At 56.9% G+C, this 27,478-nt stretch overlaps 1 protein-coding gene across 5 annotated transcripts in view; it reads right to left on the bottom strand.

Moving 5' to 3' along the window:
• CDH23 (cadherin related 23) overlaps positions 1 to 27,478 on the bottom strand; it is a 395,682-nt gene that overhangs the window by 95,761 nt on the left and 272,443 nt on the right. For all 5 annotated transcript variants that reach the window (XM_046026731.1, XM_046026733.1, XM_046026732.1 and 2 more), the window contains 10 exons: positions 23,499 to 23,571; positions 21,803 to 21,919; positions 18,082 to 18,194; positions 16,810 to 16,917; positions 10,598 to 10,787; positions 10,114 to 10,259; positions 7,566 to 7,785; positions 6,013 to 6,165; positions 3,904 to 4,017; positions 949 to 1,097 (listed from right to left, as the gene is read on the bottom strand). In XM_046026731.1, coding sequence (XP_045882687.1) covers positions 949 to 1,097; positions 3,904 to 4,017; positions 6,013 to 6,165; positions 7,566 to 7,785; positions 10,114 to 10,259; positions 10,598 to 10,787; positions 16,810 to 16,917; positions 18,082 to 18,194; positions 21,803 to 21,919; positions 23,499 to 23,571 — 1,383 coding nt within the window. The remainder of the gene's footprint in view (positions 1 to 948; positions 1,098 to 3,903; positions 4,018 to 6,012; positions 6,166 to 7,565; positions 7,786 to 10,113; positions 10,260 to 10,597; positions 10,788 to 16,809; positions 16,918 to 18,081; positions 18,195 to 21,802; positions 21,920 to 23,498; positions 23,572 to 27,478) is intronic.

Genomic DNA, 27,478 nt, shown 5'->3' with positions numbered 1-27,478 from the left:
GCCTCACAGCACTGGCCACACACCCCGGCATGTCCCCACTTTGGTTCTGGAGACTGTCGGTGAATGGGGCAGGTGTGAGGCTAGAGGAGCAGCCGAGCCCCAGAGGAAGAGAACCTTCCCGTTCCTCCTTCTGGAACAGGCCTCCAGCCTCTGGCAAATCCCTGGAGCTTCCTGGATTCTCTGGACTTCTGGAAGTCAGCACACCGCTCCCAGCCCATTTCCTGCCAGGCCCCTGGCCCTGACGCAGCGCAGCGAGCTGGACACACTTCCAGCCCCTCCCGATGCTGGGAGCCTGCCCCCGTGGACAGGCCCAGATTTGCTGTGTTTGGCTCAGCCTCCGCCTCCACAGCTGGTGAAGAGGGTGATTCAGGCCTGGCCTCCTCCGCTCCCCCCCCCCCCCAGTGAAGGCCTCCAGGGCAAGCTGGGGGAGGGCACCCGAGCCCCATTTTCTGATCCTTCCCTTTCTCCCTCAGAGCCTCAGAGCTGTTACTCTAGCTCCGCGGGCAAAGGAGCTCTTTCTTCTTGTGCCTGTTTACTTCCCGAGAGGGGAGATTTGGCCAAGGGCCCCATGAAAGCCTCTCTGTTCTGGGTCTAGCTGGGCCCTGGCTGTTTCCCCTTACCTCCTTGCAGGGAAAATGTGACTGACAGATCCATCCCCTTGCTTTTCTGAAAGGCCCTCTGGGTGGCATGGGGGAAGAGGAGGAGGTTTGGGGGAAAGGAGGGAAGCAAGGCCTTCCTTCTGTTTTGGGGGGAGCCAGGGTACTGTCATAGGCCACAGAAACTGAAAGCCTGGTCTCCCTGAGAGAGAGGAGGGCGCCTTGCTACTTCCGGGGCAGCCGCTGGACCCTCCCGTTTCCATCCCTTCACGTGGCAGGGCCACAATGCCACGAGCGTGTGTGCAGCCCTGTGTGCTCCCAGCCCACCAGCTGCCCCCAGGGGGCCACCTGCCTGCACAATGCTGTGTCCCTCAGGGATGTCCTCCGGGACGCTGGCCTCATAGCTGCTCTGCAGAAAGATGGGCCGGTTGTCATTCACATCCAGGATGGTGACGAACACGGTGGCCGTCCCCGTGCGCCGCTTACCTACAGGGCCATTGTCTGTGGGAGTCGAAGGCGGATGGGTCGTTAGCAGCTGCCTGACAGGCAAACTCCCTGGGCATGTGTCCCATGCATCCCACCCACTCTGGCCTTTGTAAGGGGCGGCTCTTTCCCTTTTATAAATAGAGGATAAGACTAATGATGCCTAACCTCTCCCAGGCGCTATTCTAGCTCATTCCATCCCTGTAAGGAGCGTGGAAGTTGACGCTGTTACTATCAGCCCCATTTTACAGAGGAGGGAACTGAGGCACAAAGGGGTTCCATGGCGGTCCCTAGAAAAGAGACCCACGTCAGGTCCCGAGCCACTTGTGAGTGCAAACTCATCAGGAAAAACTGTCTTTGAAGATGCAAGGAAGTTAAGCATGTGGAGTTGAGATATCCCGGATTGGCTGGGTGGGCCACAGACCCAGGGACGAGGGTCCTCAAGGAAAGAAGGCAGAGGGAGTTTTGATTTGGAGACAAGGTCACATTAAATCGGAGGCATGGATTGGATTTTGCAGCCATGAGCCCAGGAGGACTTAAAGCCACCAGAAGCTGGAGGAGTCAAGGAAGGGATCCCCCCTAGAGCCTTGAGAGGGGGATGCAGCCCTGCCGACACCTTGATTTTGAACTTCTGGCCTCCAGAGCCATGAGGAAATAGATCCCTACTCTCCTAAGCTACCTAGTTTGTGGTAATGTGTTAGAGCAGCCCAAGGAGACAGGCATAGGTGTGGGGATCACAGGCCAACGGCTCTCAGGGGGCCAGATGGGCAAGACCTGCGGGGGCAGACACGGGAGGGCCCACCCCGACGGACAGCTCGGCTCTCTTCCAGTCCACCATGGACAGGCCGTGCGTGGGCCCAGTGACACGAGGTCTCCTGATTTCTCCAGAGAAACTGAACATCTGGGCTTCTGTATAAAATCTCCTGATTTTTAAATGTTCCTGACTGTTCTGTATGGAACGCGAGGTGGGTTAAACATGCCTACAGGACAGGATCAAACATGCCTGTAGAGGATTGGGTCTCTGGGCCCCGGGCACTCAGGTTTCTGATTTCTAAGCCTTAGGTGTCCAGGGGGACCCTCCCAGGGCTGGGGACATGGCTCAGCCCCAGGGGTGGCTGTCAGATTGTCCTCCTTGGAGAGGAGCGTATGCCCTGTGCTCCATGTCCAGGCAAGGATGGTCACTCCAGGGAGGGGGACATGTAGCTGGCTCTGGCTGAGGATGAGGAGTAATTCCATCCTTCCCAGGCCAGCTGACCACATGCTAGGGCACAGTTGCCTCTCCCGAATTAGGCAATGTTGCCCTCCTAAGTTCCTCTCCAAGTCCAGCCTCCCAATGCCCTGGAGGTCCTATTTACTTGGCAGCTGGGGACAGCATGAGCCAGCAGGCCCCATCAGAGGTCTGATCCTGAGCCTTCTTTTCCTGCTAGACAGTGCCTGATACAGCAGGAATGCAGGGTCTCCTGAGCGGGGGAGGAGAGCAAGGCAGCGAGTGGATGCTTCTGGGTATGGGGTGGCCTGGGGAGGGGCTGCTGGCTGGAAAGGGGGAGCCACAGAAAGCTCACTCCCTCTCACTTGCAGCTTACTGCAGATGTCCAACCGGTTGCTCCTATGAGGGGGGACACAGGCCTCATCACAGGCTTCTTCCCATCCAGAGCCCTCATGGGTTCCCTACTGCCTGGAGACCAGAGACCAAATTGCTGGCCCAATGTCTGGGCCTCTACAAGCAGGCCCTACCTGAGTGTGGCCTTCTTCCCCGTGTACATCACACCATGAGACAGCTGCTGCCACACATGCACACACGCAGCTCTTTCCCATAGCCAGGTCTCTGCCTGGGCTGGTTCCTCTGCCTGGAAGGCCCTCCTTGCTTCTCGACATACTGAAACCTGACTTGGCCTTCGAGGTGGGGACAGACAGGTGTCGGTCTAGCTGCACCAACCTGCTCTCGAAGGCAAACTCGGCTCCTGAAGGTTCCTCTGAGAACACTACCTTCCTGACTCTGAGGCCTGGGCTTCGGAGCAGGCCTGACCATGCCTCGGCTCTGGGGATGGGCCAGGAATTCAGGTCTAACTAGCACATCTCTCCTCCCTAGACCATGGTGAGGGCTTCAGGGACAGGCACGGGGGCAGATGAACTAATTCATCAGAGCTCCTCTGGGGCTCAGCTGGGAAGACCAGCAAAGGGACAAGGGCTGTCTCCCTGCTGCTGCACTTGACCCCGGAAAGATTCAGGCCAGGGATGCAGCAACCACTGGCCACTAGGTCAGCCAGGGGATGAGGACAACACACGGGAGGCCGAGCTAGCCACTGCGGAGAGACTGAGGCCTCATGGCCCCACTTGGGCCCCAAATCCAGTGGTACCTAAAGCTCCATCATCCTATGGACTGGTTTTGTGAGCCCAAATTGCTTCAGTTCCTTTTAAAAAACTCGCAGCCCAGACCCCTAACTAATCCAAAGACACTCCCAGCTGTCACTTCCTCTAAGGAGACTTCCTCGATCACACCTTTCCCCTAACACCTCCCTTCCTGCTGGATACTCTGGGCTCCTCCCTTCCCCCCTTCTGCCTCTCTTGGCCTGGGGTTGCCGTGATCTGTCTACACCCCACCATCTGAACGGCCTGCATGTAGCGCTGTGGGCTAAGCCTCCTGCCCACCCCAGGGCTCAGGGATACCCTGGACATCTGGCTGCCCTTTCTCCACGGATGTCAGTACACGGTCTTGGGCTTCAGGTCTGGCTTCTGGGGTCAGGTGTGGCAGGCCCTAGATGGGCACCCCACTAGACTGCCCAGACCCATGCTTTTGTGGTGTGCAGGTAGGGCTGGGGCGTACCGATGGCCTCCAGGACAAGTGTGTATGCGGCTGTGGTCTCCCGGTCCAAGCTTACTACGGTTCTCACAATGGCATCACGGTAGCCAACGCTGAACTTCCCGTCAACGTTTCCACCTGCCAAAGACAAGGAAGCCTCTGTGAGGAGCCAGGCCTCCTGCCAGGGAAAGGGTGGTGGCACCCAGCTCTGCTCCTGGGCCAGGACATGCCGGGGTAGTCGGGGAGGAAAAGGCCATGCTGTGTATTCAGCCCTACCTGAGGACAGGCTCTGCTGGGGCCGGGGCGGAGGGGAGGGGGCTCTGATGAGGGTGTGGCCTACAAGGGCTCAGGTGGGGGTGCCAAATGCCTGAAATCATAAGGGCTGAACATTCATTGAGCATCTCCTGCACACCAGGCACTCTATGTGCACTCTTTGTCTCGTCTGTAGTATCACAAGCCCACTTCACAGGGAGGGAGATTGGTCCATTAGCGAGGTTATGCCTGTTGCCCTGGGTTACAGTCACCAACTTGGCATTCTGATTCCTAAGCCTGTGTCCTTCACCGTTCTGCCAACTGCCGATCGGATAGCAGTGTCTGAGCAGTTAACCTGGGTTGAGGCTTTTTTATAGGTGGCCAGGACTTTGGGGGCAGCTAAGATTTTTCCAGGTCCCTTATCTTGGACTCTCTGAGTGGGGATTCCTGGAGGCTCCACGGAGTAAAGAGTAGGGGCAGGTGGCCGGGGTGGGAAGTGGGAGGGTCTCCTTTCCAAAGTGGACAGAAAAGGACTCCATCTGAAAGGTATGAAGACCCTTCCCCGGCCAGCTGGCAGGCGATGTGCTGTTCTGGGCAGCAGAGGGCGCTGCGGCACTGGGTTTGGGCCAGCTTGGACCAGGACCCCCACACAGCTCCTTGCGGAAAAAGCAAATTAAAATCTGAGAGTCCCAGCTGAGAGGGCTCTCAGCAGGTCAGCAGGAACTGGCCACTTTAGGGCACTAGGAAAGCATCCTGGGAGCTGCCAGGTGCTCCCTTTTCCTTACATGGTTTGCCCTTGAGTAAAAGGCCTGGGCCCCTTGTGGATGGTCTGAAGCACCATCCACATGGAACAGAATCTGGCTCCTAGGGGCAGGGGAGAAACTGAGGCACAAGTAGTGCTGGGTGCTGAACCGTGGCTGGTCCACGCAGTGGGGGCTTGATAACGAAGCCTTTCTTGGAGCAGTGTTGAGGACTGGACGGTGAGGGGGTGGCCTGAGGGTGCTGGGCCTCTTTAGGGAGGGGAAGGAGGGAAAGATCTGGAAAGGAGAGTCTGAGGGCTGCTGTAAGAAACGATCAGCTGTGAAGCTGGGATCCCTTGCTCTAGGGGCAGAGGAGTCCAGGAGACTGGTTTGCGCACTGAATGTAGGTAACGTGGTTGCAGGCAGGCCCTGGAGAGGGAAGACTGAGCCAGTGATATGGCCGAGGGACTGCTAAGAAATGTCAAAGACCTGCCCCCCAGCATCCCAGCACCTCTCAGGCGTGTCAGGGACTGCAGCCTGCTGGGCAACTGTTCTAACCCAGACATGACTAACACGCGGCATGTTTACCACCACCTACTGAGCCTACTGTCAAGACAGACATCACTAATCGATCATGACTCCCCTTCTCCTATGGAGCCAGGACATGGCCTCATTGGATTTCTCCACAGCTCTCTACTTTGTATCTGTGAGCTAAAACCATTTTATTTAGAAGGATTGAAACCATTTGTCTCTAAGCAGATGGGAATTCTCATGAGAGAAGAGTTCCCGGGGAAGAACAAGATCACAGTGTTCCAGTCATGGCTTTATCACCTGGACGTGGGGGTGGAGTCAGGTGGCAAGGCTCCTCCCCAGGAGTCAAGGGCTCTCCCTCCCTCAAGACTGCACCTGGGTAAGTCCCCCAGTCTCTGAATAGGCTTGGGAGGCTTCCAGTGGGCCAGGCCAGAGGGATCCAGCTACAGAGCCCCTGGGAAAAGCCAAGAGCAAACCCTCTGGGAGGCTCCAGCAGGAGCTAAAGCCTGGTGGGGACGGCTGACTGGGGCCCCTGCCCAATCTGTGCCCCCCGTCTCCCCACCCCCTGGGGCCGGGTACACATCTGGAAGGGGAGGAGGCAGGGCCACACCTGTGATGAAGTAGCTGAGCTCGGCGTTGAGGCCCACGTCATTGTCGGTACAGTTCAGCCAGACCACCCGGAACTCCCGCGGCACGTCCTCGGACACGGAGACGTTGTACACGGCCGGGAAGAAGGTGGGCGTCTCGTCGTTCACGTCCAGCACTGCGGGCAGAGTCAGCGCACAGAGCTAGGCCTGCATTCTGCTCCGGAGAGCCCAGCGCCAGAGGCAGTGGGAGCTGACACGTCTCGGTGGTGAGCCGAGGGTCCCCACGCCTGCTGGGGTCAGGGCTGAGCTGACCAGGGCTCCTTGGCCTCTCATGGTCCTGCTCCCCGCCAGGGGGCTTTGGTGCTGCTGCTGCTGCTGCCATTCAAGCCAGGAGAAACCCTCAGGGCCTCCCTCCAGTAGGTGCCTCACAAGGACAGCGGTGATGATGGTGATGACTGCGACGGTGACATCGCAGCTCTCTTCTCATGTCGAGCTCGCGCTAAGTCTTCCCATACACCATCCCAAGTGCCCCTCCTAACACGCTCACGGGGCAGGTGTCCTTAGACACACCACACAGAGGAGGGACAGGAGCTCAGAGCAGTTGAGTCACTTGTCCCATGTCACATAGCAAGTGAGTGGCAGGGTTGGGGTCTTGGGGAGGCCTGCCCCTAGTCTGTCATGGGGTCCTAGGAAAACAGCTGGCTTTGAGGATTTCCCCACCCCAAAAAGCCTCATTTCCCTTAAAGACTTGTTTTCTCAGCTGCTGGGACAGTCTTCACAGTGAAATGCTCCCACCTCCCCATGCTGACTCCTCATTGTGTTAACACCAGGGGAAATAATGGGCTCATCTGAGGACCCGGCTTCTGCTGAGGCCTGGAGGAAAATCCCCTCTGACAGCACTGAGCACCTCCCTGTCAGCCACTGCCGCACAAGCGGGTCCCCAGACCGGCCCCAGGAACCCACAAGGCAAGTGTGCCACCAACAGATGAGAGCACGCCTGGGCACGTCTCAGGCTGTGACGGTTTGTACTGAGCGGACCCGCACCCGCACCAAGCCCCCGGGGGCCAGCAGGAACCAGAGAACAGGCCACATCTCGCCCGTCACACTCTCTCTTTACTTTACCTCCCTGTGGTTAGTTCTGCCCCTTTGGCAACAGCTCGTGTCAATGTCCCTGTTTTATTCCAAGACTTAAAGAGGTGACCAGAATGGAAGAGAGATCATAAGGGGCCTTTGCCTTGACATTCCCCGGCCTGTGGCTAACCCTGAGGGCCCCACTGACCACCCCAGGGCAAGTCCTCTCTGTTGTTCACTGGGATCAAAGATGCTAGGAGGAGTCCAAGACCTTGGAGGTGGGTCCAGGCCCTGGGGGCGGGGACCCAAGGCTCTGCCGGCATTTTGGACATGGCGGAGGCAAAGACTGCCGAATAGCATGGTTGAGGCGGGTGCCCCATCAGCAAGGTGCCCCGTGTCCACCTGGACGGGGACAACAGTGGGGGTCGTGGTCTCCCCAGCCCTCCCGGCGCGGCTCCAGGCCCCATGCGCCCACCGCATGGTCGGCAGCACCCCCGTCCCTCACCTCGGACGGTGAGTGTGCTGGTGGAGCTCTTGGTGGGCGTGCCCGAGTCACTGGCCACGACGCGCAGCTGGTACTCGGCGACGCGCTCGCGGTCCAGCTCCGCAGCGGTGACCACCACACCACTGCTGCTGTTGATGAGGAAGTCCATGCGGGGCATGGCCACCTGCATGCGGTACGACACCAGCCCGTTCAGGCCCTCGTCCAGGTCGACGGCCACCACCTGAGGGAAAGCAGGGGCCATGGGAGGGGTGGGGACAGGAGGACTTCACCCCGAGAAGGGTCCCCTCCTTCCCCCGACCCATACTCAGCTCTAGTCAGACACGCCCGCTCCCCTCAGCACGTCAGGCCACTGTTCCCAGAGCACCTGCCCAGGTACTAAGAGGGCGGCATGTCAGAGCTGAAGGGATCCGATACATCACAGGGGATCAAGGGGGCAGGGAGGGGAAAGCGCTTTCTGGAACAAAAGTCTAGCTCCCCATAGCCTTCCCCTTCAATTTTATTATATGTGCTGCCGAAGCGAGCACTAGCCTTCCCCTTCAAAACCCCGTTCTCCTCCTTGGCAAGCCCCCCTGCACCCCCTATGGATGCTGGCCAGCTCGGGGCTCCGAACTGCGTCATGTTCTAGCAGGCTTCCTGGCAGCTGGCTGGAAGCAGCGGGGACAGCTCCAAGAGCCCTGGGACCACGTGCAGCTCTGCTACATAAAACGACCAACGGCACTCTCCCCGGCTTCGTTGGACAACAAGATGACGGAAAGGGGTGGCTTTTAAGTCACTTGAGGTATTATTTTGAAAACGTTGTTTGAGGCCACGTGTAGGCAAGCATTCCCCAAATCCCTACACTGTTCCCGTCTGCACCCCTAGTCCTGAGGACAGTACTCCTGATTCAAGACCCTGATATATGGAAAGTATCACAGAAGAAGATTCAGATCCTTTGAGAAAATGTAAATAACTGGGATTAAGCCCAGATTCTCAAGATTAAAAGATGTCAAGATCATCCATCTTAACTCACATTGAACAAACTGGACAAGAGGGTGTCTTCTCAAATTGAATGCTTTCCAGGATGGGGGGCTTACTACTTCTAATTTATCTGCATACAGCTCTAATTCCTGGAGAAATTCCAGGAATCCAACAGAAATCACGATCCACCCAGGTTGTGGAGTGGGGGGTAGGAATGCACGGCTCTTGTCAGAACCCTCTTCCTGTATCTGAGGATGGTTCCCAAGCTAACTGCTCCAGCTCCTTCAACCATCTTTTCATGCCTGAGCTAGTCAGTTCCTCTGTGAACTCAGAAGTTGCACTGTCTGCAAGCCCCTGGAGAACAGGCTGGAGGGCTCTCTCACCCACCTGCCCCCTCCTACTTCAGGGGGCTCCTCAGGGACTGGCTGCAGTTCCCTGGATTGTAGCTCCCCCTGCTGGGCATTTGGGAGAATGTCCTGCTGGAGAGAATACTCCCTGGGACCTTCCAAGACCACTACTAATCTCTTCTCACAGATGAAGAAACTGAGGCACAGCGGGCCTACAGGGCATCGCCAAGGTCACCCACTGTATCACCCTGACAAAAAACTGTGTCTTCTTCGAGTGGAATCAGGCTAACCCTTTGCCACCAGATCCCGCTGTGTCTCAGATATAACCCCCCACGCCCGACACCAGACGAGGAGCCCATCAGCCACCAGGGAACTCCTGCAGTCTGAGGGCCACCTTGCAGCACACACGTGTCTGACTGAATCCCCACAGCACAGCCAGGCAGGTACTAGTATGAGCCCCATTTCACAGGTGAGAAAACTGAGGCCCAGTGAGGTTAAGTTATTTGCTCTAGGTCACACAGCACACAAGTGGGGAGAAGTTGAGATCCACACCCATACTGGGTGCACTCCAAAGCCCATGCTTTAATCATGAGACGCCCATGCTCTTAATCATGAGGGCCTTCCGGTGTTTCTAAACAGGCATCATCCTTCCAGAATGAGACTCTTCAGGGCCTCCTTGACAGAGGGTGATGGAGCAGGAGGCAGAGGGCCAGGTTCAAAATCAGGCCCTACCTCTTCTTGACCACAAGTCTCTTGAAGCCTCCGGCCAAGTGGGGAGGGTACCCCCCACTGTGTGGAGCTGCTTTGGAGCTGATGGAAGAGTGGCCTGCCCGTGGAGGCAGGGTGCCTAGATCTCTACGATCTAGAACCAGCGATCACTTGTAGTGTTGAGGGCCTTGGGCCAGACCTCCATAATCAGGACCTGCTTGACTTGCCTTCCCAGAATTCTGTCATCTCCCTTGGTGCTTTCCCTCCACCTCTCTAAATCCCCTTGTCCTTTAAGACCCAGCTCAAGCCCCTCCTCCTCCAGGAAGCCTTCCATTACCTCTCTCAGAGCACCGACTCTCCAAGCCTGGCCCAGACTGTGACCTGTCCGATGGTCTCGGCTGCCTTCCCCTGCCCCACCCCTGCAAAGTGTTCAGCATGAGGCCAGGTGCCCAGGGCCTCCTCTGCCCGCCTGTTGGCTGGGTGAGACAAGGTGAGGGAGACAGATCAGGAGCTCAGGCCAGGAAAGGGAAACTCACCTGGTAGACAGAGACCCCCGCCGGAGTGCCTTCGAGCACCTCAGCCACGGAAGGCAGGTTCTGAAAAGTGGGGTCATTGTCGTTGAGGTCCAAGAGGTTCACAAACACTGTGGCACTGCTGGTGGCTCTCAGAGGGGGCCTGCCACCTGGGAGTGCAGGGAGAGAGAGACAGGCGTGCAGGAGCAGGGACAGGAAGAAAGGGAGAGTGGGGAGAGGGAGGCAGGCTCAGTGACATCTCCCTCCCAGCGGACCCTCCAGGGAGTAGCCTGGGCCTTGAACGCCCCCCTGCCACCTCCACCCCCTGAGGGTACTTTCGGGGCTCACAGTGGACAAGAGGGGGTCACCCCATTCTTAGTGATCATGACACAGCCCTCCTGTACCCAGGCCTCGGGACCCAGGAAGGACAGGTCATCAGGAGAGGCCTCCAGGACGCTGAGAGTCAGGGGCCCCCGCCGAGGTGTGTGGGGCCGCGAGGGACACATACAGTCAGTGACAGAGACGATTATCCTGCGCATCAGCTCCGCCTCGTCGGGGTTGGGGTTCTCCCGATCCAGCACGACGTGGGTGGTGCGGATCTTGCCGGTGCTGCTGTTGAGGCTGTAGAACTTGTTGGGCGGCTGGACGCTGTACACCAGGGTGCCGTTCTCCCCCAGGTCCGGGTCCACGGCCACCACCTGCCGGGGGGGGGGAGCCCAGCCTCCACTGAGCCCAGCTGCGGAGGGTGTCCCTGAGCCCACACTCCTGTCCCTCCCAGCCCCACAGGGGCTCTAATGGGGGATGGGAGGCAGGAAGTTCATGAGATGGGTCAGCAGTAGAAGTCTTGAGCTCCTTGGCCACGCAGTTTTACCCTTAGACCAGTCCCTTTCCCCACTTAAGCCTCAGCCTTCTGTGTCTGGAAGCAACAGCTGGCACACACCAATCTATGGGAAGCTCTCCGTACCCCCGTGCATGCCCGGCCCTCGGCAAGTACAAGTACCGTGGGGACAGCCCTAGGAGGAGATCTTCAATTATGCCCACTTCACACAGGAGGCTCAGCGAGGCTCCCCAGGTCTCTCAGCCCGAAGTGACCCTGCGTCCCTCCAGAGCCCCCACTAGCAGTAAGCAGGCCACGCTGCTTGCACATCTTTGTGTCACTGCTTTCCAGATGTGTGGGGCAACACGTTCATGGGTTTTTGGGGGAGCAGGGGATGCCCAGTAGGTCCGTGATCATGGAATTCTTTGGGGACTAGGAATTCTTCAGGAGGCTGGAAAGGGCTGAAGAGGCTGAACCTTTGGTCAAGCTTTGGGAAGAATCTGAAACCCTGAATTTGGGGAACTGCTTTCCTTTGGACTTTCTGTGAGGCAATTTGAAAAGAATTAGGCTTCTGTGACACCAGGAATGACAGGGCGGGGGAAGGGAGCCATGGACAAGCCACCAGGTTTAGAGGGTGAGTCCCAGCAAATTGGGGCTGTTGTGGGCTGGGGGAGGCTGGAGGAGAGAGGAGGCTGAGCCTCGCTGCCTGAGAAAGGCACCCGGGTGCTTCAACTGTCCAGGCCCCCCGACTTTGTTCCCCACTTGTAAGCCTCACCCCATGAAGGGATCAACCTGAGTGCCCTCCTAACCCAGGGCAACCCCCAGAACCCATTCTCTCCCCGTTTCCATGCCTGCCAATCTCCTGCTTTGGAGAAAACCTCCCTAGCATCTATCTCCCCCAAGGGGGGAGCAGAACTCAGCAGGGGACACGGGCCAGGCTCAAGGTCATACAGCACCAGCCTGGAGGCTGACCCAGCTTCCACCCTGGAGGCCTCCCAGTGTTCCAGGACAGCAGCAGGGCCCTCCCCCAAGCTCATCCTTTGCCCTGTGTGGCAGAGGTCACTGTGGCACCAGAGGGGGACAAGATCAATGGGAGGGGGGCGGTGACCGCAGTCCCCAGGGCTGCATCAGGACAGTGTCATTCTTAACTCCAGGATGCTCGGTGATGACAGCCTGGCCTTGTCAGCTCCTTCATCTTACTTGATGTGGGGACTTTTGTGCTTTGGCAGCAGAATCTGTCCCTCCTCTGGCTTAGTCCCCAGCCGGAGGTGTCTCTGGGGTCAGCAGACCAGAACAGACAGATGGGCTGCCCTGGCCGAGGGCCCCCATCTAGCCCCCAGATCCGGAGTGGCCAGAGAGAGGGGCCCGTGCTGGCGCTGAACCCTGAGCCCCGTAGGGCCTCCTTCTGCTTCAGAGAGGTGGGAGGGCAGTGCGTACACCTGGCTTCACCAGGGGGCAGGGGTGGGGGGAAGGCCTGAGGGGCCTCCGCTGTGCTATGGAGCAGGTCACCTTAGTTTCCCCAGCCTCTGCAAAGGGGACCCCTGTGTTGACAACAGGAGGCGGGGCCCTTAGGCATGCCAGGTGTCACTTCAACCAGGCAAGTCATTTCACTGACAAAGGAGAACAGCAAAGCTTGTATTTCCACCGTGCTTCTCTCTAGAGGAGGAGGGTTTTTAGTCCAATTTTTCCAGATGGGGAAACTGAGGTACAGAGCAATTAAATGAACTGTTCTAGGCTAGCAGCTTGTTGTTGAATGTGCAGAGATAATTTTACATGGCGGAGAGTTGGGGGCTTCTCCTTGTCTCTTGCTGTCCCTGGTGTGAGTGCCCCAGGGTGCCTGGGTAGCTGCTTCCAAAGGACCCTAAGTGGGGGCTGGGCGCTGGCTTCTGCCTCTCAGCCCACTCCCTGGTGGGGTGGGGGCACAGGAGAGGGGGGCTGGCTGCGGCTCCCCTCCTGCAGGCTTCCCGCCAGGCAACTGTGTAGAGTCTCACCACTTTCCCTCTTCATTTCCTGTGTCACACTGTCGTTTTTCTCCTGGCCTGACGGGGAATAATTTTCTCCCTCACCCCTCTCTTATTTTGCTGGAGGGCTTTGAAAGGCTCTAAATCAATGCCCATCAGCCAAGTCCTTGAAGGAGCCTGCGGGAGCCCGGGGGAGGGTTGGGCCAAAACCTCGCTTGCAAGGGAAAAGGGCCAAGCCGCAAGCTCAAGCTCACGGCAGGGTGGGTGCATGCGGACGCACATGCCGGGACAGCTCGCTGTGCCCCGGGATGCAGGCACAGGCTTGTCTGCACACAGCTCTCAGCAGTCACTGGCATTTGGGAGAGCTGTGGGGCACACACCCCTGGTCTCCCTCTGACGAGGAAGACCCGACCGGACCTGGCAGAGCTCGGGGGCAGGTGAAGCAAGGAAGAAAGATGAACAAAGTCCCCCAGTGACTACCATCTGCCAATGTTTGAATTCTTACAACGCACCTGGCACCGCGCTAGGCACTGGGGTTCAACAGCAGACAAGATGGATAGGATTCCAGCATGGGAAGCGTGGTGACAACAGCTATCATGAATTTACCACTCACCGTGTGGCTCATTAAGTAGGGACTACAACGCTATCAGGTGGGGACCCCTACCAGCCCCATTTTCTAGATAAGAAAATTGGTGCACGGGGTGCCTGGGTGGCTCAGTCATTATGCATCTGCCTTGGGCTCAGGTCATGATCCCAGGATCCTGGGATCCAGCCCTGCATAGGGCTCCCTCCTCAGCAGAGAGCCTGCTTCTCTCTCTCCCATTCCCCCTGCTTGTGTTCCCTCTCTCGCTCGCTCTCTGTGTCAAATAAATAAAATCTTAAAAAAAAAAAAATCAGAGCACAGAAAGGTGTGGTAACTTGGCAAAGGTCACAGAGCTGGAAAGGAACATGGCTGGGATTAGACCATAGACATTTTGGGCCCAGAGGCTGCCCGCTTAATCACTAAGCTACACTGCCTCTGAATGGGCTAGCAACCTAATAAAGAAATAAAACACAGATGTGGGATCGGCTCCCGAAGAAACAGTGAAGAGAGCAGACAGAGCCCCATTAGGCAGGGTGGTCAGGGAGGGCTTCTCTGAGGAAGCAGCATTTTAGGCTGGGGCAGGTAGAGGAGAAAGAGGCAGCCCTGAGAAAAGCAGGGGTGGGGGACAGAGGGAGAGGAATGCTCTGCTGGGTGTGGGGGAGGGAAGGGCTTGCACAGAGGCTCTGAGGGGAGGAAGAGTTTATTGGGTTTGGGAGGCTGAGAGGCCAGCGTGTATGGTTGGGGCACTGAGTGTGGGAAGAGTGGTGGGACAGGTATCAGGAGGGGGGCAGCCCCTATGCAAACATGACCTCCTCCTTGGTATCACCTCTGGGTCAGCAGCCCTCCAACTCCCTTTCTCCATCTCAGCCACAGCCCTTACCTTACCCAGGGCCACTGTGTGGCCTTAGAAGGCCTCACGGAGCCCCCAATGGTATTACAGCATGCCCACAAACCATAAAATTTAACCAGACTTTATGACTATTCCTTTTGAAATTATTTTGCCATGACAAATTGGACTAATGTACGGGCTTCTCAATTTCTAGTTTCCTGGCCACCATTCACACCTACCTGGGAATTCCAGAGAATTCTGAAAATTCTTAAGAATTCTAGAAGATCTAACCTACAACTGGTCCTTAAATGCAATGGAATTTTTTCAAAACATAATCGTCATAATATATTTGATAGATGTTTATTATAATAGGCTCTAATTTTGACTTGGTCATTTTCTGTTTGAACCTGAGTCATGACATTTTGTTTTCAGGTCTCAGACACAAACACTTGGGGTTTCCCACCCTGTAGCTGCCCCACACCAGGGGAGGAATGGCCATGCTAAGCCCTTACTGAGTGGTGGGTTCACACGTCCATCTCCCCAGAGGTAAAGCAGGGGCAGGTCCACCCCGTAAGAACTGTGGCTTTAACACAGGGTGAGATGGGAACCAGTGGCGGGTTCCAGCAGAAAAGTGACAGGAAGCTCCCTGGAAATGGAGGGGAGCCTTGCTGCTCTCTGTACTTCCGAGCTTGGTGAACACGGGGCCTGGCACACAGCAGGTGCCCAAAGAAGGTCTCCTGAGTTTGCTGAAGAGTGACGCGGCCCTGGGTAGTGGGCCTCCAGCCCATTGTCCCCACCTGCTAATGGCTCAGAAAGCTGTGAGGAAGGCTGGAGACCTGGAGAGGGTCACGCGGGACCAGGTGCTGGAAAATGCCCAAGGCCAAGTGCAGTTCCAGTCCAGCAAACCCCTTTGGCAGGTGGATTCTTCAACAATGGCCTCCCCAGGCTGGTGGCCCATGCAGCCACTTTCTCCCAGGGACACCTGTCTCACCTGCCCCTCAGTTCCCTTGGAAGGATTTTTGCAGAGACATAAAGCAAAGGTAGGAGATGACCGGAGAGGTGTTCCGAGGTAAGCTCTTTTGGGGTCCCAGGCTGGAGTTGTTGGCTGAAGCCCAAGTGCCCACGAGATGGCAGCAGAGAGCACCCACACCATCTCAATCCCCAGAGAGAGCTAAGGAACTGGCCCAAGGTAGTGGTTTCCAAGAACCCTCCCACGGGGCCGGCAAAAACCCCGATTCCAGATCCCTGACCCAGGCCCTATTGGAATCTCTGGAAGAGGGACCCAACCACCAGCTGAGAGTCATTCAGAGAGGGAAAGGAGGACAAGAAGCTTCCTGCGAGGCTGACATCCTCCCCTTTTAGACTCTGTCCCAGTTGGCTGTGGTTGGTGAGGGGTCCGGATGGGGAGGCTAGGCCTCGCCAGAGCGGGGCAGCCTTCCTGTGGAGCTGGATGTGAAGTTTTCCCTCCCTTCTCCCAGCCCACCCATACTCTCTCAGGACCCGAGCCTCCTGCCAGGGCACCCTGGGCCAGCAGAGATGGAGGGCTGGGCCAGGCAGTTTCCAAGTCAGACAGACCTGGGCTCACGTCCTGACACAACCTTTGACTAGCTCTGGGACCTTGGCCAGACCCCTTGAACTCCAAGACTCAGTTTCCTCTGTAGTACGACAGTAGTCATGAATACACCTGCCCCGTGAGGTCATCACGAGGGTGAGAGAGAATTCAGGGGAAGGCCTAGGGCAGCGCCCGGCACAGTGCCGGCATTCGATACAGCGGGTTACCACCAACTCCGAGGTTCATGCCTGTCTCGGCTGGCTGAGTGGCTATGGGCTGGACCCTGGGGATAAACCACCTCAAATGAAGCCAAATGGGGAACAGACCACCTCACAGATGCGAACCCCAGAGCCGATCAAGTGGGGTGTCCAGCCCTGGCTTTCCTCATCTTCCCCAGAATGCTGGCTCCCATCCAGACTCCTGAGACTTTGGCCACATCTCCCTTGCTCCACACCCCAAGTCCTATCCCTGCACGCCACACATCCAGGGGCCTGGGCCAACCTGGAATATTCCAGGCCAGAAAACCCTGGGCGAACTTCAAACACCCCACTGGGGCCTGCCTGTGGGGAACAGAAGTGGGGAAGGAAAAGTAGGGGGGACAGAACCTATGTTGTGTGACTTGAGGAGGTGGCTGGCGCCTTGCTAGGGGAGGGCGGGGGCTCTCCTGTGGGCACAGACCGAGTCCCGGGGTCTCGGCAAGTGTGGTGACTAGCTGAACCAGCTCTAGCTCCCTGGGCCCTGTCCCTGGGCAGTCTGTACTCCCTTTGACAAAGCCCGCAGCAGCCCACTGCCTCTGAGGGCGGGGCAAGGGCTTTCCCACAGCCTCTGACTACCTTCTGCCATGCAAGGGAGCTTCCGGAGGTCTGCTCCGTGGGCTGGCTCAGAGGGAAGCAGGAAGCCTGTCGGTCCTTCATGGGCCGGCATGGCAGACGCCCTGAGAAAGGCTGCCTGGCATTCTGCCATCCCACCACCACTTACCGTGGTCACGTCAGAGTCTGGAGGGGTCATCTCCACCAGGTTGATGTAGTAGGGGGCATCCTTCCAGGTGGGGTGGTTGTCGTTGATGTCCAGGAGGGTGATGTTCACCTGCAGGGGCCACGCGGGGCAGAGAGGGAGGCACCCGGCTGAGCTGTGCGGGGATGGGGCCCAGGACAGGTCATACTCAGGGGTCTATGGGGCATCTCAGCAGGAAATCCATGGGCTCCATCTACTTTGGGGGCCTCGGGGCAGCGCCTGGGCTTTCTCGCACAGGAGGGAGCCAGGTCCCCCCCAGGAGGAGAGAGTTCAGGTGCTGTCCCATCAGGAAGCATGATGAATGCAATGACCCCTGAAATTCTTCCTGTAACTGGGGACCTCTCTCACCCATCCCAGGCTTGGCGGAAGGGGATGGACAGGGTTGGGGTTGAGATTCAGTGTCCGCTATGAGCCAAGCAATTTCCCTGCTCACCTGCCACTCAGGTGAATTATTTATAGGGCTCAGAATCCTATTAGTAGGGGCCTCCCAGGATGGAGTGGGGTTCTGGGGATTTTTCTGCCAAGTCCCTGACCAAGCAATACTGACCCCCACCCCTCTGGCCGGGCAAGGATGGGGCACAGCTGCTGTGGGTAGGGTGAGGGCCAGGCAGAGAGGTCAGGGATGGTTCCCAAGAGAGCAAGCAGGATGAAGGAGGGGAGGTGGCTAGAGGGACCTGTCAGTGGGTTTTCCCACTTCCTCTCCCATAGGGGGCTTCCTGCCTCTTACTGCCCACACCCCTGGGCCCCCTGTCTCCTCTGTAGCACAGAGCTCAGTCGGGACCCTCAGATGTCCTTTCTCTAGCTTCCTATACCTGAGGCACCTTGGTGGGACAGCAAGGCCTTGGCTGGGGGTTCTGGGCCTTGATGGGTCCTACTTACTCATGGTAGGGAAGACTAGGCATTGTTTCTCAGCACCAGGGATAGGGACCCTGCTTTCTGTTCGGAGCCCCCATTTCTGGCAGAAATACTGCTCCTTGTAGGAGCCCCGAGCTCCCACTTGCCCAGCTGGTCTTTTAGGGACAGGGGAAGACACTTGTTCCTCCTGAGTCCCCCATGTCCCAGGAGGGCATGACTTTCGTCCCCCTAGCTGCAGTGGCTCCAGGGTTGACCTTGGCCAACAGCGAGTCCCCCAACTCACACTGCATCAGGACACAGGTGCGACCTGCAGATGGGCTAGGGAGCAGCACCCTGGCGGCAGGTGGGGGAGCAGGGGGCACGGGAGGGGTGGGCACTCACAGTGGCGATGCCGGTTTTCTGGTTGTGGCCCACGCCCCCGTCCACGGCTCTCACGATGAGGATGTATTCAGACTTGGTCTCACGGTCAAGCAGGGAGGTGGTGGTGATTTCGCCTGCAGGATGGAGGCAGGGGGTGGGCCCGGGAGAGAGCAGGGGAGGAAGGAGAGTGTGAGCGTTATTTGCATGATCCGGCAGCAAGTGTGCCTGTGTGTGTGTCCGTGTGTGTGCACGTGCTGGGGGTGTGAGATGGTGCCCAGGAGGGGGGAGGCGGGAGCACCCATGCCCCGGGAACCGGAATGCCCGAGGTGGCAGCGTAAGCCCCTGATGGGGAAATATCTTTGCGTGGGGGACAGCATGGCAGGTGACAGGGTTAGGGGTTGGGGACTAGGACGGGAGCACCCTGGCCTCAAGCTCGGTCACAAGAGACCTCTTTTTTAGACTTCTGACATGATCTTACTGGCGTTGTCCCTTGAAACTTGTTACTTAAATCCTCTGTGCCTCAGTTTCCTCCCCTGGTCGGAAGGGAAAAGTAACAGGAATTACTTCAGAGGGCTGTCGGGGGATTACTGTGGGCAACATCATAGAAGGCTCAGAATGGTGCCTGGCACTGTTTATTCACAGACAGTCACAGAGAAACAGGCACGACCCTGAAACGTAGGATGTATTTTACACGTGTTCTGACTCATTACTGGTTAATCAGCCCATAATGCATCGACAATAGTTATAAAATAATTTCCTCATGATCTTGTAACATGATTCTATTACCTTGAGTTTTCTTTTAGGGTACAACGAGTTATTCCATTAACTACAAACACTTAAAACTGACCACTAATCAGCCTGTTTTTGGCTTTTCTTTGTATTTTGGTGTAACCAAAACACAGAGGTCACCCTGGTCATGAGTGGACTGGTGTGCTGGTGTTTGATAACTGGATCCCCAAAGGAAGAAAAAAAAAAATAGCATTTGCTGATTTCCATGGTGTAAAGACTCCCACCAGAGCCATGGCATGCTGCTGACTTGATGGCCTGGAACCAGGAGTGGAAGAGATGCTTGAACTTGGCTCTCAGAAGCAGGTGTGAGCTGGTCCCTGCCAGCCTACCCGTGGTGGTAGGCAGGCCGTTTACCTCTGACCTGGGCCGCGGCAGAGAGCTACGCTTTGAGGACAGTGAGACCCAGATCCGAATTCCAATTATGGCCCTTTCTACATGTTTGGCCTTGGAAAAGTTACTTCATTTCTTCGAGCCTCAGTTTTCTCATCTGTACAATGGAAATCACTATGCCTTCCAACCAGAGCTCTTATGAAGATTAAATAGTTAACAGAGTTATGGCTAAAGCTCCCAGCACGTGGGAAATGCTTATCACCTTCTCCAGACTGTGAGAATTCCCCAAGGCAGGGACTGTACATCATCCATTTTTTGCTTTTGTTTTTTTACCCCCCTTGCCTGAGCTGTACCCCCTGAGGCAAGTTACTCAACTTTTCCGTGCTTAGTTTATTCTACCATAAAACTAGGGAGCTGGGCCAGATGGTCTCACCTTTCCCTCCCTGCCACACTGGTCTGTCCTCTGACCTGCACAGGGCTGAGCTGGGAGTGGGGACCGGGCAGCAAAGGCGTTAAGGCCGGAAACAAAAGACAGGCAAAGGTCAGCCTACCAGGCCATGTTCCATGCTGGGGTGGTGTCAATTAATTGGCAGGGTGAGGAAGAAATTAATCTCTAAAAAGTTTTAAACATGAACTTGTCGGCATGATAGATGGCTCCGCCTGTCTGGGAAATTAGATCCAATTAAGGCCACCTTTGTGGAGCGGGCCTGGCTAATTTGACCGAGGAGCTTGGAGGAAAACACTTATGCCTTCCCAGCTGAAAGAGTCGTGTTAAGGCAGCAAGAAAATGTCCATGTCATTATTAAAGGCCCCAGGGTGGAGATGTGGTCCCTGGCTGGGGAGACAGCCGGGTGCTGAAAGGTCAGAGCGCCCACCCCGCTCATGGGTCTAACTTGGCTTATATCATGTAGCACTTAAAGCCTGGGCTCCGGGGTCCGAAGTTCAGACTTTCCAAGTCCTCAGTCAAGTTGCTTCACCTGTCCAATGCACCAGTTCTGCCATCTGGGAAATCAGGGCGATGCTGGTACCTGCCCGAGAGCGGTGAAGGTGATAGACGGGCATGATGCTGTCTGAGCCCCTGGCTAATGCCCATGAATGGTATTATTCTGAGCCCCGCGGAAATGCGGGCAAGCTGGTGGTGGGTGCTCCTGCGAGCAGGGAACAAGGCCCCCATTGTGTTAGAGGTGGAGCGAGAGGCTGAGGACGGCCCTGGACAGGTCTTGCCTTGTACATGTCAGTATGTTCTGCTCCCCTCGATTCCAGGAAAAGGGGATCAAAGAAAGCCTGAAGGCAGACTTGGATGGTGAGGGGCATGGGTCACAGGAAGACTTAAAGCCTCCTCCAGCCCTTGTAGCAGGGCTGGCCAGTGTCCACTAGACCCCGCTCTCTTTCCCGGGCTAGAGTGTCTGCTGCACAGGGGCTGTGAGGCCAGAGACGACTTCCCCAGGCTGCCTTCCATGTAGGCGGGGCTATTGCTGGTTCTGGCCAAGAGGATATGGGCCAAAGTAACATCTGTCACCTCCAATTCTGGCCCATACACATCTCCTCAGATAGAACTCCAGGCTCTCTTCCCCTGCCAGAGACCTTGGAGCCACAACATGGAAGGTACCTGGGTCCCAACATCACCATGCTCAAGGCTGTCCACTGAATATGGCATTGGAAAGCTGGGTGGGTTAGGATTTCTGTTGTCTTGGGCCACTGAGATTTCAGTGTGGGCCTGCTTGGCACCTTCAGTGCCCTTACCTAATAAAAAAAAATGGGTATTTAGAAGTGGGGGGGGGCTTACATGACCACTAAGTAGCCTAGGAACCGCTATGGGGGCAGACCATGTCTAATTCCATCCTGTGCCCCAGAACCCAGCACCTGCCGGAGAGCAGACCCCCATTGACACTGAATGAACTTGTGAATGAATGTCCTGGGTCTCATATTCCTTCCCAGCTTCTGACCTGGAGTCTCCTGATTTTTTTTTTCCCTCCCCCTTCCCACCCAGCCTCAGGGGAGAATGATTTGGAGGGAGGCACATGGAGAAGGGGGAAGAAAGCCCAGAGCTCCGTGGACTCACCAGGGGGCCCCTGGGTGAAAAGACCAAAGATAACGATGAGGAAGATGTCACCATGTTAAGCACCTGCTGCTTGCCAGGGACAACTCTAGGTGTGCTCCCTGTAACAACTCATGGACTCCACACTCCACCTCTAAAACGACCATCCTCATTGTGCGGGCGGGGGGGGGGGGGCGCCAAGGCACATGCTGTGCTAAGAAGAGGAGCCAGGGTTCAAGAACTGGGTCAGCAGCTGAGCAAGGGGGACGTGGAGGCTTAAGAGAGCCCCAAAGGGTGGCATGTTAGCCAGCTGTTTGCACGATGGAACACATGCTGAACATAACAGGGCTCTTTGCCATGGAAAGACATCCTTTGGGGACACGTTCATGTTCCAGTTTGGGGGTGGGGATAAGATCACTGATCACACCCTAGTTCATATGTCAGGGGAAAACCAGGTGCTCAAAGCTGGCATGCTCCAGTTGAGGGCTTCCTGGGAAAGGGAGGGAGACCCTGGCTCAGGGGCAGACCCAGGGCCAGGCATGGGGAGTCAGCCCGAGGCGCAGAGGATGGGGCCACAGGGCTCACCTGAGCGGGCGTTGATCCGAAACTGGGAGGAACCCTCCAAGGAGTAGATGATGGACTCCTGACCATACTCTCGGGAGCGGTCCAGGTCCGTGGCATTCAGGAACAGCACCGTGGCTCCTTCCGGGAGACAAACAGGAAATGTTCACCCTAGGCTTGTGGCTTGAGGCCCTGGGAGCAGGACCTGGGACCTCCTGCTGACCAGCCTTCAGGAGGCAGGAAACCTGCCACTGGGGCACCCAGGGATGAGAGTGGGCTCAACCCCCAGAGCTCCCTAGGCTGCGTGGGGACAAGGCTCCATGGGAGGGGGTCCCAGATCCTGGGGGGGATTACACCTGCTGCTCTTGCACATCCCCCACCCCCCAGGGAGCATCCCACTGCTCTCCCCCACCTCCCTCTGGCAGCTCACCAGAGAAAAATACATGCAGATGGACCATCTTTGACTTTGAGTCAAAAAGAAATGAAGCCCTATATTAAATTATTCCACTTTTATTGTATTCAATTTTGGTCTTGCTTCATCTTGTTCACAAGGGGAAATTTATAAGGGTTTTTACTTTCTCTTTAATATCTAGTTAAGGCCCTCGCCATCATGTCCGTTTCTGTGAAACCCTGGATCAGGAGACCAGCCTTTCCAGCGGCCCTTGCCGGAGACCCTGAAAGTGGCCTGTCCCGAGGCCACTCCAGGTTGTGGGGTCCAGTCCCCCAACTGTCTCTCACTGCCACCTAACGGCCACACTGAGGAGATTCAGTGTGTGGCCTTTTAGAGTTATGGCACCCTGGCTGAAATCCCAGGGGACCTTCTGGCAACTAAGCCTCAGCTTATTCCTCTATAAAATGGGTCTACCTGGAAAGCCAGCTTATGGGGCTGTTGGTAAGGACCCCGGGGACAAGCAGGGTGCAGGCCCACGGCAGCTCTCACTGAGCCACAGACAGGGGTTACTCTTGTGTGGATGAAGCAGGAGTCCCAGCGGTCTAAGGGGCCAGGCAGGCGGTGGTGAGACAGGCAGGTCTTCCTGGTGCCTTCCAGGGAGTGTAAGGCCTTGGCTCCCCAGTCTTACCCTGATCAGGGGGATAGGAGAGAGAGATCCTCTCCTGGGGATGCCTGACTGGGACAGGGAAGGGTGGGTTGGGCACAGCCTGGGACCCACCCAGGAAGTCCTCAGACACCAGGAAGTTATCTAGAAACTCTCCTGAGAAGACCCCATGGTGCCACAGAAGGTCACCCTCCAGATACAGCAGCAATTCCTCATCTGGGGGTTTCCCCCACCAGAACAGTTCACCCTGGATGTAAGGGTGAGCTATCAGCCTGCCCCCAGGACAGAGCGGGTCCCCAGGAAACCCGAATGTGGAGCTGGGGGTCCTGGGTCTGCAAGCTGGACCCTGCCACCAAATTCATGGCCAAGAGACAAGCGTCCCCTTCTATTTCTCACATAGGAACACAGGCCAGCCTGGCCTCATGACATGATTCAGTCCTCTCTGCACTTGCTCACTTAATCAAGCTTATTCTGTGACTGATTGCTGACTATTCTCTCCCCTGCTGGACAGCAGCTGAAGGAGAGTGGGGACCAAGCACCCAGCACAGTGCCTGCACATAGTGGGTGCCCTGCAAACAGCCGCTGGCTGACAGATGACTAGACTTGTCATGGGCGTGTCCGCTGGCCTCCTGCCTCCACAGCCTGCCCCCCACTGGGGCCTGTACCTGCCATGATGTTCTCCACCACGGAGACGAAGTAGGCAGGCTTGCTGAAGGTGGGCGGGTTGTCGTTCTCATCCTGGACGGAAGGGAAACAGGTTGTCAGAGCCAGGGAGGCCGGCAGGGCTGGTCGGCTGCCCAAGGGGAGGCTGGGTAGGGCTGGCATGGAGGAGCTTTGGCCTTGATGTATAACCAGAGCCAGGTGGGGTGTCATGGGGGGCAGGTGCTCCCCTGGCTGGGCTACAGTTTGGGGAGGGAGGACAGGCCTTGGGGACACACATAAGAGCCAGGAAGATGGAAAAGGAAGGCAGCAGTGGGGTTGCCTAGAACTCTCAGCTTCCTTCTCTCCCATTGGTTTTTGAGCACATCTCCAAGCTTTACTCCTGCTCTGCTCAGCTCAGCACCCTCCACGCTGGGGGTGCCTGCTTGAAACTTCCCCCCCCCAGCAGCTCTAAGATGGCGATGGAAGGTTCTAAGACCCTCCCCACCAGAAGCAAAGGGAGAAAGGAACACCGGACCTAAAGTTCCTGGTTTCCAGAGCCCAGATTCCAGGCCCCTCTGCGCAGGTAAGAAGAGGAGCGGCTCCTCCACCCACTGGGGCAAAGCCAGGCCCAGAGCTCACCACCTCCGGTTCTCCAGCAGTCCCTCGTCCCGCCCAGCCTCCACCAGAGACCAGCCTCGGTGACACAGTGGCCAGGAGCTGGCGCAGGCCAGCTGAACCGGGCTGAACCGGTCCAGCCTCGGCCTCCTCCTGCTCCCCCTGCTCCTCTGTCTCCCTCTTCCACTCTCGGGATGATCTCTATGCCCTCAAAGACTCTGGTCCTCGCCCACTGCTTTCTGTAAGCACTCAACGTGAATTTCTTTCTATTGACCTCTTGGAAGAAGCCCCCAGGCCCCCTGACTCTGAGCCTTTCCCCTTCCTCTGGGAGCCCTGGGCGTGGTGGCCCCCAGGGAGTCTCCTGGCTGCAGTGTTCACAGCACACACGGGCTTCTCTCATGGACCTGGGAGCTCTTTGAGGGGCAGAGTCCCCTAGAAGCCCCCTTTGCTAGCATCACTTATAGCAGAGCAGCAATGAAAGCGAGACAGGCATGACAGCTGGCTGTCCATGCCTCTGAACTTTCGAGAACCCCATCCTGCCGGAACTGCAGACTGCGGGTACTCAGAAAGGGATGCCGCTCTTCTTCTTCCCCAGCCTGTCCCCGGGCTCTGGGCTGTGCAGCACCCACCCCCCCCACCCCCCCGCCTCGGAGAACTGGCGGTGTGAAGGCTCGCCGGCCATCCAGTGCCCCAACAGCATGCCCGGGCATCCCCCCGGTGCAGACGCCAGTGCCCCACATATGTATATTTAAGCCTTCCGCTTGGCTGCGCGAGACGGCGCCGAGAATGTCAGTGACAGAGCGTGAGGCAGAAACTTATTAGCGGTGATATTTCCCCGGATCCTGGCACTGCATTCGCTATTAGTTCTAATTCAGCGGCTCCCTCTACAAAAGCTTATTGTCCCCTAATGGGAAATCTACAAACCAAGTTTGACTTCTTTATTAAAAACCAACAAGCAGTGGGTGAAAAGGAATCACCTGGCGCCCCCCCTCCCCCACTCCTTTCTCCTCTAGGAGCCTCCCGCCCTGATCTGCCTCGCCCCACCCCCAACCAGTGCCAGAGTCGCTGCTGCTGCTGTAAACTTCACCTTCGCCCCCAGTTGAGAGAAAATCCCTTTGGTGGACGAAGGAGGCAGCTTAGACAAGTGACAGCTACTTAAAAATCACCCATGTGCAAAATCAACCCAAAGGCGATGACCTTTTCAAGTGTGGTCCTTAGACAAAAGTGACTAGTGACTATACCACCCTGAAGCCCTGCTTGAAGGAGTATGTTCCCTCACCGCCAAGGTGGCTCCTGTCTTTGTTGCCCGAACCCCCGCCCCACCCTTCCCTGCTGTCAGGGCCAGAGTATACCTGGAGGGATAATGTGGGGTCCTTGCTGGTCTGCAGGACAGCTCTGAGGGAATTTGAAAATGACCCTTTCTGCTGGGCTCGAGTAGCTCCAGGCCCGGTGGATCCCTGCCCCCACCGAGCCCTGCACACGGAGACCCTGCTGTCTGGCTTCAGGGAGGGAGGCAAAGGCTGCTGACCCCTCTTTTACTCACAGTAAATGAAAGGTTCGTTTGGCTCCTTGGCAACCCTCTTCCTGTTTGCTTGGGCTCCTCCGGAGAAGCCGAGGTGAAAGGAGGAAGAGGTCCTTTCTGGGTTCCTTAACTGAGCCACAGGTGGGGAAGCTGGGGTTTGGGGCAGTCCCTGGGTTTCAAGATCCCATGGGGGCCGACCGTGGAAGGCCTTCCTCCTCAAAGTGTGGTCCCCTGACCTGAAGTGTCTGCACTGCCTGGACCTTGCTGCGAATGCAGAGCCTCGGCCCCGGCTTAGGTCCACTAAATACAAATTTAAGATCTCCAGGAGATCCACACGAACCGTGAGGTGTACTGGTTTCAGTCACACGCAGCTGGGGATTTCCGAGGCTTTGGGCCTAGGAGTATACTGGAAAGGATGTGAACTCAGGAGTCAGACAGGTCAGGGTTCCAATCCTAGCTTACTAGGACCGGCAGCAAACTCAAGTGCCACTTACTAGCCAGAGAGAGAGGAAGGCCCTGGGGATCCTGGACCCGCTATATTTTGCCTCATCTGTCGAATGGGATTGGGAGAGATTTAATTTCCACGTGGCCAGCTCTGTCTGTCCATCCCTGGGCTGGTGTAGAACACCTCGACTTATTTCCTGACTCCTCCCCTATTCTCACCCTCTCCCTCATCCGCTGCCCCCAAACTGAGCGCATCTTCTCTGTCTGGCTGAGTTCTCGGAAATTCCCATTGGTACCGGAGATAGCCAGGAGCACAGATGTTGCCGACCGTATGCACGACCATCCTACCAGCTGCGACGACAGCCAACGTAACAGGTGCCAAGAGCCACCTGCGCGAGCTCAAGCCTCACAACAATACCATGACGTGGTACCATGATTATCTCCATTTTGCAGATGAAGAGACTGAGGTTGAGAAAGACAGAGAGTTCAGGACCCCAGGTCATAGAGTTAGAGGGTGGCAGAGCTGGGTCTCAGAGCCATATGCCTCCCAGACTCTGGTCCTTCCTCTACTCCTCAAGGAGGGGGCAGGTTTCACAGACACCCTCGTTCCCTCCCATCCCTGCCGCTGCACCTTGCTCACTGGGAAAAGTCACCCTGCCTGAGCAGACAACACCAACCAGTTGAACCAAGCTTGAGCCTGGGAGTGTGACCAGGACTGGGGCACTTTGGGGCCTGTGTTTAATCAAGATGGGTAAACTAGGGTTGGGGCCTCGTGGAGAAGAACTCAAGGACATGGTCACAATTGACAAGGAATGCATTCTGCTTCTTTGGTGCCCGCCTGCCTTGATGCTTCAAAGTGGGGGACTGTGGGTAAAAGGTAGGCCGTGAGTGTTTAGGGTTCTGTGGATCTCCTCTTTCGTGGCCACCCCTCCCCCCAGCCTCCTGCTACTCCCTGAAACCTGCGAGGGATCCCAGACTCTGCTTTTCCCTTTGCTGATTCTTCACAGCCTCACCCTCTGATGCCACCCCTAGATCCTGCTCCTGGCTGCCCACATGCAGGGCTCCCCGCGAGGCATCACCCTCTACCTCATCACTGCCAGCCCATCCTAGGGAGCAAGCGAGTAGGGTTCCCTGCCCAGACAAGGACCATCCCACCAGGCAGCTGGCCCTTGGGCCTCTGCTCTGGGTCGAGAGGATGAGGCTTGTTAAAGCCAGGTGTGGGGCAGTGCCAGAGGCTGCCGGTGAAGCCATCTGGGACAGGAAGGTCATCCAGCACTTCCGCACGGGAGATTTTCCAGAGCGCACATCAGATCACAGTATATCTCCTAACCTGCCCATCTGATCTAATCTTCCTAGAGCCTAAAATGCACTAACTCTTCCGTCAACACGCACTCACGGCTCCTGTAGGCAGCAGCCTTTATG

This window comes from Meles meles, chromosome 13 (assembly GCF_922984935.1).
Source record: "Meles meles chromosome 13, mMelMel3.1 paternal haplotype, whole genome shotgun sequence".
NCBI classification, from domain to species: domain Eukaryota; kingdom Metazoa; phylum Chordata; class Mammalia; order Carnivora; family Mustelidae; genus Meles; species Meles meles.
This window is presented reverse-complemented; position numbering and strand designations above follow the sequence as displayed.